This window comes from Physella acuta, unplaced genomic scaffold (genome assembly GCF_028476545.2).
Source record: "Physella acuta isolate Inbredline_101_S28 unplaced genomic scaffold, ASM2847654v3 ptg000548l, whole genome shotgun sequence".
Taxonomy (NCBI): Eukaryota; Metazoa; Mollusca; class Gastropoda; family Physidae; genus Physella; species Physella acuta.
Window position 1 is genome coordinate 728,965 of NW_026732067.1, and position 12,568 is coordinate 741,532.

Here is a 12,568-nt window from a genome sequence, read left to right on the forward strand (position 1 = left end):
TGCCCCTAATAGCAGTCACTTCTATTGTAAACATTCGGGGTGAATCTTCGTATACGATAAATTTATGAAGGTTCAAAACGACGAAAACTGTCAAAATTTGATTTTTTCTGCACGATTACAATATTTCCTCCATAATTTGTAGGTCTATAATAGAATTATTATAATAGATTGACGATAGAAGCATGTGGTTGTATATAACGTTTATTGGGTCTAACTACATGTACTACATGATGATACCACACAGAGAGGACGGAAGGAAGTACAATGCACAAGGGACATCACTCAAGATAACAATATAAATATAATACTAATACAGAAGAGTGAGTTCCCTTGACCTCACAATTATCTCAATCTATTACATCCCTTTACCCTTAGAACACAATAACACATCTCTCAATAGAACAATTGATGGTATCCTAAAATCACCAATTATATTGTAACATGAACACTATGGTAGATTACATCCTTACAAACAATGCACAATATGTTACAACATAATTAAAATACAAAACAATAATGTCAAAGTCCTCTTGACCTTTAAAATCATAGGTCTAACTTATTTGGGACTTTGATTGTCCTGCTTGACCTTCTCAGTGGCTTTTGATTTGGTGACTCAAGATTCTGACCATCTGGATTCTCTATCTCAGGAGGTCTAGGATTTAAATCATTAACTCCAGAATTTACATTTTCTGACTCCAGACAACTTGGTTCACTCATATCAACAGAACTTGGTTGTGGAACAAACTGAGTTGGTGTGAACTGATCAGATTTGGTGGGATTGACAGATTCACACTTATTATCTGCACAAGTTATTTTTAACTGGTCTGCATGTCTACGGACAATAAGTCCATCATTTGTTTTTACTTTATAAGACACAGGTCCTGTACATTGAACAATTTGACCTGGTATCCATTTTTCCTTTCTCCCATAATTTCTTAGATACACATTCTCATTAACACCAAATTCTCTTTCAATGGATGATTTGTCATGATTTACTTTTTGTGTATGTTGATGTTGGGAAACAGACCTTTGAACAGTTGGATGTAGTAGGTCAAGATGAGTTTTAATTTTCCTACCACATAGCAATTCACATGGTGCAACACCTGTTGTTATATGAGGAGTTGTGCGGTATTTGGTTAAGAACCTGTTTACTCTTTCTCTAAGAGAAAACTTGTTACCGGTATTCATTTTTACCATAGCGGTTTTGAATATGCCTACCGCTCTTTCAGCTAAACCATTCCCAGCAGGATGATAGGGGGATGTGGTTATATGCTCAATACCATTTGCCACACAAAACAGTTTAAACTCATGAGCTGTGAAACTAGGCCCATTATCTGAAACAATTTGATCTGGTAATCCATGAGTTGAAAATATTTCCTTAAGTTCTATAATGGTATCATTTGCAGTGATTGTGTTCATGATTTTAACTTCTAACCATTTAGAATGTGAATCAATAACAATTAAGAACATTTTGTTCATGAAAGGTCCTGCGAAATCTATATGTATACGTTTCCATGGCTCGATTGGCCAGTCCCAGTTTTGCAAAGGTGCTGTAGCTGGTTGATTTGAATGTTGTGCACAGCTTGAACAAAGTTTTACATATTTTTCAATATCAGAATCCATATGTGGCCACCAGAACCATGATCTTGCTAGACTCTTCATTTTGGAAGAACCAAGATGAGTATCATGTAAAGTTCTTAAAACTTCTTTTTGTAACATTTTGGGGATAATTACTCTTGACCCCCATAGTACACATCCATCTTCTAGACTTAACTCCATTTTTCTTATTTTATATGGCTTTAAGTCCTCATTCACTGACTCTTCAGGCCAACCATTCTTACAGTACTCATATACTTTTATTAAGCACTCATCTTTTTGTGTTTCTCTTTTAATATCATTCACATTTATATTGGAGTTATCCATGATAGTGAAGAGAACAAATACATCTTCTGGTACATAGCTCAGGCTCTGGTTTTTTAAAGGTAATCTACTAAGACTATCTGCACTATTCTCAGATCCAGGTTTGTATTTCAATTCATAATTGTATGCAGTTAGTGTGATAGCCCATCTTTGAATTCTTGGTGAGGCATGCTCAGGTAGGGTTTTGTTTTCTCCAAATAAACCTAGCAATGGTTTATGATCTGTAAAGATGGTGAACTTCCTACCAAACAGAAACTTATGAAATTTCTTAACACCAAAAATGATGCCTAAGCCTTCCCTATCTAACTGAGAATAATTTTTCTCAGCCTGGTTCAAAGATCTACTGGCAAAAGCAATGGGTCTGTCACCCTTCTCATCCATGTGGGACAAGACTGTTCCTACACCATCTGGTGAAGCATCACATGTTAATATAAGTCTTTTCCCTGGGTCATAGTGAGTTAGTAAGGTGTCAGAAGACAAAGCCTCTTTTGCTGTATTAAAAGCAGTATCTTGTTGTTTACCCCAGTGCCAAGTTGCATTTTTCTGTAGCAGCTTGTACAGTGGTGATAGTTTACCAGACAGATTTCCTATGAACTTTGCATAGTAATTTATTAAGCCCAAAAAAGCTCTTAGTTGTTGGGTATTTTCAGGTTTGGGTGCTTCTTTAATGGCTTTTGTTTTCTCAGGTTGAGGTCTGATGCCTTGTTTGCTCAATATATAACCAAGAAAACTAATTTCTGTCAACATGAATTGACATTTATCTTTGTTTATCTTTAAACCTTTTTCACCAACAATTTTCAATACTTTATCAAGTGTTTTAAGATGTTCAGTGTCATTCTTACCAGTTATGTACACATTGTCAAAGTACACACAAACATTTGGAATATCCTTAAAAATACTGTCCATGACAGCTTGGAAAATTCCAGGGCTGAATGATATGCCAAAACATAGTCTTTCATATTGGTAGAGTCCTTTATGTGTGTTTATTGTCGTATAGACTTTTGAATCTGGATGCAGTTCTAGTTGAGTGTAAGCATGACTAAAGTCTAATTCAGTGAATTTGTCTCCTCCTGCCAAATTCAAAGAAATTTCCTCAATGTTAGGTATAGGGTACCTATTTAGCTCTATTTGCTTATTCAGTGTAGTTTTATAATCTCCACAAATTCTTATAGAACCATCCTTCTTTAACACTGGCACAATGGGCGTTGCCCAATCGGAATAGTCTACCTTCTTTATAATGCCATTAGATTCCAATCTACTTAGCTCATTTTCAATTTTATTCCTCATTGCATAAGGTGGAACTCTAGCTTTGCAGTATCTTGGATTTGTGTCTTTAATGCTTAACTTCACTGTTCTATCATTTAGTAATCCTGGATTACCAAAAACACATTTATTTTCAGATATTACTTTATCTAGTGAAGTAAGACTAGATTCTTTTCCATTGTTCAATGAACAAATACTCTCCCAATTTAACTTAAGATTACTTAACCAGTTCCTACCTAGTAATGGTGGTCCATTTCCTTCAACCACAAGAAGAGGAAGTTTAACACTTTGACCATTATAATTATTATAACTTACATGAACCATACACTCTCCTATTACCGGAACATTGTCACCAGTGTATGTTGTTAGGCACTTGTGACATGGCTGTAGAGGCACTGATCCTCCTGTGACAGCGTCAAAATCTTTCTTTGTTATGACTGTTAGAGATGCTCCAGTGTCAAGTTGGAAGCTGATGCTCTTACCGTTGATATTAACTTGTACATTGATGGGAGCATGACTTATTGATTTCACAGAGAATAGGTTGAAATCCGGCTGCGAATCAGTTTGAGCATTTTCACAGGTAGAGTGGTTCATTGGTTGGGTTAGGTAGTCTTGGTGAGAGTTAACATAGTGCTGCCTTTGGTTGCGGTACTGTCTTGACTGGCTAGATTTAGCAACAGACGAAGACTTTGCAAAGCAGGCCTTGGCAATGTGACCTTGCTTACTGCACTTATAACAAGTTGCAGACTTGAACTTGCACCGATGAGATGCATGGGGACCTTTGCATCGATGACATTTTTGATAATTATTACTAGATTTAGATCTAGGATTTGAACGAGCAGGCTGTTTAGCATAAGTTGGAATGCTCTGATGGGGTTGATGTTTATTGACTAACCTGCTGTTTACTGCATGGATCTCTGAAGGTGCTAAAGATCTCGCCGCATCTGATGACTGCTGGAATGACATTGCAAGTTGTATTGCTTTTTCCAATTTTAGATCTGACTCGAGCAGCAACTTTCTTTGAATATCAGGGCTGTTTACACCTGTCACCAACTTTTCACATAATCTGTCAGACAGCGTGTCTCCGAATTCACAGAATCTACTTAAATGACGTAAAGCAGCAACATATTCTGATATTGACTCGTTTGGTTGACGAGTCCTACTGTCAAATCTAGCTCTACATAGAAACTTTGATGGTACAGGCGCATGGTGGTCTGTTAGCAATTTGCTCAGCTCGTTAAAGCTCTTGGTAGTTAGACTAGCTGGTGCGCATAAGTCCTTTAGTAGCCTAAATTGTTGAGGCCCTATGACTGTTAACAAAACAGCTCTCTTTTTGGCTTCTATCGTCACGTTGTTAGCTTCTAGGTAAAAGCTTAACCTCTCTAGGTAATCCTGAATGATTTCATCATTCGAATCAAATTGTTTTATTTGGCCATACAGCGCCATTATTCTAGAAATACTTAGCCAATAAGCTCTAGCAAACCTCTTTTTTGCGTAAGTAGGTGCTCTTTCTAGTAGATCCCATCCTCGTCGCCAGATATAATAGATTGACGATAGAAGCATGTGGTTGTATATAACGTTTATTGGGTCTAACTACATGATGATACCACACAGAGAGGACGGAAGGAAGTACAATGCACAAGGGACATCACTCAAGATAACAATATAAATATAATACTAATACAGAAGAGTGAGTTCCCTTGACCTCACAATTATCTCAATCTATTACAATTATAAAAAGAAAATTGCAAATAAATATTTAAAAAAACAACAACAGGTGGCTAAATGTACACCAGGGTTTACAAAAATACTTTTGGGGGCCCCAAGACAGGGGGCTTAAGCTATAGCCTGTTTAGCTTACGTAAATCCGGCTCTGTTCGGGTACTTTGCAGTGTTTCTTCCAGACTTTTTTCTCCGGGGGGGCACTTGAAATCTTCGGGGGGGGGGGCGGACACTGTTAAAAGTATATATTTTCTATATAAATAATATAAATTTCATTTCGTTCGGGGGGGGGGGGGGGGCGGTAAAAAAATTTCGGTGGGGGGGGGGGGGGCTTCGCCCCCCCCCCCCCCCCCCCGAAGAGATGCCTGGAAGAAACTCTGGTACTTTGGAAAGCACTATATTAAGCTTTTCGCACTTTTTTGAAAACATTAGTCATTAGACCATAACATTATTAGTTCCATGCATATAATTATTCTATCTGTTCACAATTTATATTTCATCTATTCATCTACTACTCTATCACTTCAGGTCAGTGGTTCTTAAAATTTTTAGAGGCACCGAACCCCACCGGTTTAATATGAGCATTCACCAAATCCTTATTAAAAGGTTCTATCGTTCGCACTGACAAAATTCGATCATGAATCATAGGAGTCGGGTATCTGTCTTGACAAGTTGACCTCCCAACAACTGAAACTTACTCTCCGAACCCAAGGGGTTCGACCGAGCCCAGGTTAAGAACCACTGGAGGGTGATTAATCTAAGGCGTTCATACAGTGGAGGGCTTTGAGTCTGACCAACAGTATTTCCATACGGCCAACCGGCACCAGCTCCCGTGTTCTATTGCCCCAAGGCAGGAGCCTGCCAAATCAAATTTGAAGCGCCTGCGGCGCCCGGAAGTGCCCTGTCGGGCATTCGACCACTTTGCTGTATATAAATATAAATAAATAAATATATGTATATGTATATATATATATATATATATATATATATATATATATATATATATATATATATATATATATATATATATAAGTATGTATGTATATACGATGTGTATATGTATTTACATACATTTTTTTACGTATTTAATTTTTTATTTTCTTATCCCCCCCCCCCCCACATGCATGGATTAACACATACGTTATTACGATTCTCAACCTAACCGTTTACCTAAGGCATATTTTGCAACGTTCAGTTAATGTTACTTTCCCCCCACCCCCACTGTGATTGCTTTAAACTGTGCTCAGATATAATACTTACGATTTTTATCTATAGTCGGTTATAAATACAGTTTGATGTGGCATGTTTTCTCTATCATTAGCAGGTTTACGGCATGGTGTCAACCCCCCTCCACCCTTGTCGGGATTTGTCAAATTTGGTCTTACAAGACTATTTAACACTCTAATTAATCACTTAATTAAGTGGAATTATCATTTTTTTCCGTATATATTTGGCTATTATTTGCCTTGGGGGTCATCCCCCTAAATGGTGTAACCCGGTGCGGTCCACACCCCCCCCCCCCCCCCCTATGCCTCTGAATGTATGCTTGGTTAAAAATGCTATATTTATGCAATTCAGAAGAAAATCAAGTAGAACATTTTTGCAAGATTACAATTTTATAGGTTTCTCACCCGCATTCATAACTGGGAGTTTTCAGTGTTTATGGTGTGAATCCTCACTGATTTAGTAATTAACAATTTAACAATACATTTAGGATGACGGTCTGGATTAAGATCTCTACAGTTTGGACGTTGACCGAGTATTCAGCGAGTATTCGTATGCAACAGACTTAGCCCTAAATTGGCTCAAGTGCAAACTGGCAGGCTAAATTAGGATTTGACTAATGCTACCTAATCTCGATGACGCTGGACGGACCACAGCGATCTTTGTCAATACCAAGTATACGAATGCATACATTATTTTCTACTCTGCTGGTGTGACTTCTGCATCTTAAATTTTTAGCATATCGGCATTTTGAGTTTGCAAACTAGTATAGTCTTCGAATCTATTGTTTCTAATTTCTTGTTCATTACGCCATAGTCTGCTAGAAATTCTCCCTCGGTATACTGCATTTGCTGTATTAACTGGACTTCGTTGTCAGTAACTGGATCCATTCGATTGGGTTGGACGCCTTGAAATTGCAAGTCAAATGGTCTGTCATAATAGATTCTAAATGTCTTTTATGGTTTTTCCAACTCCTCCCCTACCTATCCCATAGGTAACGATACACACATGGACCTGGAGTCCAGTAGTATCGTAGCGTTGACCGGGTCATTACCTCGGACTGCGGTCGTGAGGGCGGATTCCATCCCTCCTTACACGTCTGACCTGTACTGCCTGTAGGCAGTGGCGTGCAGAGGGGGGGGGGGGGGGGCGGAGGGGGCCCAGGCCCCGGGCAGCCACATCAAGGGGGCATCCAAAGGGGGTTAAAAAAAATGTTTTTTTTTTTTTTAAATTTAATTTTAATTTTTTTTTTTTTTTTTTTTTTTTTTTTAATTTTTTTTTTAGGAAAGCTAAATGTCTACTAAGGTTTGTCTACCTAGGCAGAATTATCAAATTATCACAATTTGCCGAATTCACCGAAATGTGTATATACAATCAACACATGGCACTGATATAGTCATCGTACTGTCCGTGTCGTACAACCTTCAGGGAGAAAGGGGCATCGGTGAAGGGTAGTGGTATAGTAGTCATTGATATTCCCCGAATAAATGTATGCAGTCTTTCAATTAATAGAGTATCTGATACTTATTTAGGTATAGTGTAGGTAGGGGCATCTTTTAGAGAACATGCCCATAATCATTTTATACACTTGTGGTCATCCATAGAGTATTAAAGCCCATGATTATAATTTACACACTGTAGGGGCATCTTTTAGAGAACATGCCCATAATCATTTTATACACTTGTGGTCATCCATAGAGTATTAAAGCCCATGATTATAATTTACACACTGTAGGGGCATCTTTTAGAGAACACGCCCATAATCATTTTATACACTTGTGGTCATCCATGGAGTATTAAAGCCCATGATTATAATTTACACACTGTAGGGGCATCTTTTAGAGAATACGCCCATAATCATTTATACACTTGTGGTCATCCATAGAGTATTAAAGCCCATGATTATAATTTACACACTGTAGGGGCATCTTTTAGAGAACACGCCCATAATCATTTTATACACTTGTGGTCATCCATAGAGTATTAAAGCCCATGATTATAATTTACACACTGTAGGGGCATCTTTTAGAGAACACGCCCATAATCATTTTATACTTTGTGGTCATCCATAGAGTATTAAAGCCCATGATTATAATTTACACACTGTAGGGGCATCTTTAGAGAACACGCCCATAATCATTTTATACACTTGTGGTCATCCATAGAGTATTAAAGCCCATGATTATAATTTACACACTGTAGGGGCATCTTTTAGAGAACACGCCCATAATCATTTTATACTTTGTGGTCATCCATAGAGTATTAAAGCCCATGATTATAATTTACACACTGTAGGGGCATCTTTTAGAGAACACGCCCATAATCATTTTATACTTTGTGGTCATTCATAGAGTATTAAAGCCCATGATTATAATTTACACACTGTAGGGGCATCTTTAATGTAATTTGCTTATATTCATCATAATACTTTTGAAGGGCATCCAAACAGTAATTATGCCCGCATACATTTTATATATCATCAGGGCATCTTTAAAGTAATTTACTTGTATTCACGTTTGTATTTATATAATTACAGCAATTATGCCCATATTCGTTTATATATTATCGGATATTTATTATGCTTATATTCATTATTGAATGTCTGAAGGGCATCCCTACAGTAATTATGCCCTTGTTCGCTTTATATTTTATCGGGCATCTTTATTATGTTTCTATTCATTGCATAATGTTTGTAGGGCATCCTTATTTATTATGATGGACGTAACGGCATTCGTAGACTGATTAAGCACACAGCATATTGTTTTTTTTTTTTATTCTAATGATATTCTTTATTCATGGCCATTTGGAATTTTCAAGTCCGTACTGTTTTGATACACTGGGCCGGGCCGAGTTAACTTCATTCTAAAGTTGTCCTTAAGTCTCACACTTCTTAATTAGGGTTCATCCATTTATGACGTCCACACTGGGGGGGGGGGGGGGTCCCGAAAAAATTGACTTTTGTGGACGCGTGAGGACAGGGGGAGGGGGGGGGGGGTTGGCCCAATGTGGACGTCCACACATTAAATCTAACATTATTTTTGGTAGTGTGAAAGAAAAAATATTTCCTTGCGAAGCTAACGTTCATCTGTCCTATCTCTCTGGCCCACCACCCAGCTTGGGTCTATGCCCTGGCTTAACCTCGAATACAATAGGATCCAATTACCTGTTTCCCCACATGTGCATCCCATGTCAAATACCAGGCGACCTGCATTGCCCCTAGCCTGCACTTCTCTAGGTCATCCCAGTTCAGTTGTGAGACGGGAGAGGGGTGGAGGGGGGGGGGCATAGCACGCTGTCCTTGTTCAGGTGTGGGACAGGAGGGGGGGGGGGTTAATACACACTAGCATCAACGTTGGACTCAGTAATATAACAGTGTCAATGCCACTACAAGTGTGTGAAATAATGGCTAGTCAAAACACCGCGAAATATGCTAAATTAAATGATTTGTATCAAAAGGCTTATCCTTCCAAATTGAAATATCAACTTCAAAAAGAGGTTAATAGCCTATGGCTTAATTTAAAGAGGCAGCCAGAAGAACAATTTAATTAACAGCTAAATTAAGGGTCTGACATAGCATAGTGGATTTTTAAACACAGTCCGATGTAGAAGTGTTTTTTTTTTTAGGGCTGGCAGCTTTAAGCCAAACAAGGTACACTTCTGTTATATTCAAAGTTCAGATACTTTGAGAGTATCTAGCATCACCCATCTCTTTAAAAAGTTGACGTTTTGACCAAGTGGTTTAGAGAAAAAATCTGAAACATCTCTAGTTCAATGTACACTCTCACCTGTATTAGTTACACTATAGGAATTCCTAAACAGGCCAAGAGAGAAACATCCCATAGATAAAGGCGTGTCTGACGCCCTAATTGTAGACACGGACAACGTTTTTGTCCCTGCGGTCCCGGGTGGTAATACAATACCGGATGAGACTCTTTTGTAGTGCATCACAGCCCCCCTCCCCACCACGACACGTCCCGCAATTGTCTCCCCTCTTTCCAAAGTTCCAACCATTAACTCCATTTGGATTTAGCTGGCTGTAGTCAACGTTTTCATCTCAATTAAGATAAGTACAATTTTTTAAACAAATTATATAAATATATGTATATATATATATATATATATATATATATATATATATATATATATATATATATATATATATATATATATATATATATAAGTATTTATGGGGGCATCTTCCGCTTGAGTTTGCCCCGGGCATCTACATAGGTCTGCACGCCACTGCGTAGGGTAGCTTGCGCTGAAGTCCAGTCGCTCTACTGTACTCTGTATTATCCCGTCTCCAGAGATACCATGTTTTTTTTGTGCTACACGCTTGCCAGTTTGAAATTAATAAACCGGGAGTGATCTCCGCTAAACTTTCTCGAATATTCTGGTATAAATTCTGGTATAAAACAACAGGGGATGGGAACTCGGGATATAGTTATGATTTTTAATCCATTTTAAATACTTAAACTTTTTAAAATAGAATAGAATCTCATAGAAAAAAGAATTGCGCACCAAGCGAACGCCAAATAAAGATGTTCATAATAGTGCGCAATATTATTAGTACTTTATAAATTTACATGCGTTTTTTGAGAAATCGGAAATAGCGTAAATTAGTACTTCCGGTCAAGGTAGAGAATTAGATATTTTACTTACATGTGAAATTTCATTTATCTATCTGAAATAGTACTCAAGTTATAGGCTTTTGAAAAATTCAAAGTAGAAAAAGTACCACTTCCGGTTATCGGAAATCGCTCAAAAATAGATAGGGATCTACGATTTTGATAAAATACTTATATATGAAATTTCATCAACCTAGCTGTAACGGTACTCAAGTTATCGTGTTTACACACAGACAGACACAGACATACGGACAAGATTGCAAAATTATGTTTTTCCGTGAGGTGTAAAACGTCGAGATTTGCAAAAATCTAGATTTTTTTTTTGCACGCTTACAAGACTTTCTCTATACTTTGTATATACGAGAAAGTAAAAATACACGGGAAAAGTATGCATGTGGCTTCATATAAAGGTAATTGAAAAATTTGATCCTCTTTTTATAAACTATTCGGTTGACTTCTATAAATGTGACATCAAGTTAATTATTTTAAAAAATAACTACAAAAGTTAAGGGACTCTCATCCTACGAGGCTAACTTTAATCACCAAAATAGCGATGGCATCTGGTGAAAACCAACTAACTCACAAATTGATGTTGTTTTTTTGCATAAATCGATACAAACTCAGCGCAAAACAAATTGTCATTAATTCCGTGTTTTCTTTAAAAAAACAACAACAACAATTTATTTAAATTCTGTATGTGCAGTTATGGTAGTTTATTTAAAAAATGTTAAGAGTTTATATTTACACTTGGTTTAAAAAAAATCAAATATAATGTAGATGTTTATTGGGTTTAATAAAAGAAAACTTTTGCTCAATAGCCAGACAGTGCGAAGAATCTAGCTTCATCATAGGTAGCCTACCTAAGATCTTAATAAACCAGTCTTTCCTCTGGTTGATGGGCATACAAGCCATACATCGTTTGACACATTACAATTATGCGCTGAAAATGGCATAGTTTTGTATGGTCTTCCACATGATAGTCACCTTGTTCAACCACTGGAGCAAGCTTTTTTCAGAGCAATAAAAAGCCAAGCTATCATATAACATACGTTGACAGATCAGATAAAATATAATGTTGACAGATGAGATAACATATCGTGTTAACAGACAGATGAGATGACAAATTATGTTGACAGATTGAAGGCTTAAACTAGTTACATTAGCGAAGATCCTCTTGACTTAGTGGTACAAGATTGCCATAGATTCGTCTTATAAACCAGTAAGCAGCAAAGAATCCAATGGTGCCTGTAAACACCCAGAGGGTGAACACTATCATAATAGTGTATCCAAAATACAGCAAGGTTGGGATGAACTCTGTGATTTCCAGCTAAAAAATATACAAGAAAAAAATGTTTTAAGGTAATCTAAAGTTTAAAAATATGATACATATCTGTATTTGCTATTTCTAAATATCAAGCCTGTTACATACCCTTGTAATAAAAAAATAGACTGAGTAGGCAAACACATAAACAGCCGAACCACCAGACACAACAAAGGTCCTCCACCACCAGTGGTAGTCCTAAAACATGAATTTAAAGATTAAATCAAAACACTTCAATATTTTCAAATCTTAAACAAAGTACCTTTCCAGATTAGAATGTCAGAGAGCCAGATGAAGTAGAATTTAAATAAACTCAGCAATGGAAAGAACTGTGTGGTGAGACCTTGAACAAATTTCATTTTCAGTTTTGTGTTATGCATTGTGCAATTACGTTAAACATTGCATTTTCAAGAACTTTATTTAAATTGAACTTTTCTATGATCGATAAAAGCACTGTTTTCCTAGTTTTTATTGATCATAGAAAAGTTTA

The 12,568-nt window shown here is 37.0% G+C and overlaps 1 protein-coding gene across 2 annotated transcripts in view; it reads right to left on the reverse strand.

Moving 5' to 3' along the window:
- LOC131946211 (transmembrane 9 superfamily member 4) overlaps positions 1-12,568 on the reverse strand; it is a 50,696-nt gene that overhangs the window by 10,142 nt on the left and 27,986 nt on the right. Inside the window, exons 20-21 of one of the 2 annotated variants that reach the window (XM_059306879.1) lie at positions 12,187-12,276; positions 11,456-12,084 (exon numbers count right to left, since the gene is read on the reverse strand). The exons of the other annotated variant lie outside the window; for it this stretch is intronic. Coding sequence (XP_059162862.1) covers positions 11,917-12,084; positions 12,187-12,276 — 258 coding nt within the window. The 3' untranslated portion in view covers positions 11,456-11,916. Of the gene's footprint in view, positions 1-11,455; positions 12,085-12,186; positions 12,277-12,568 lie in introns of those variants that run through there. 2 annotated transcript variants of the gene reach the window in all.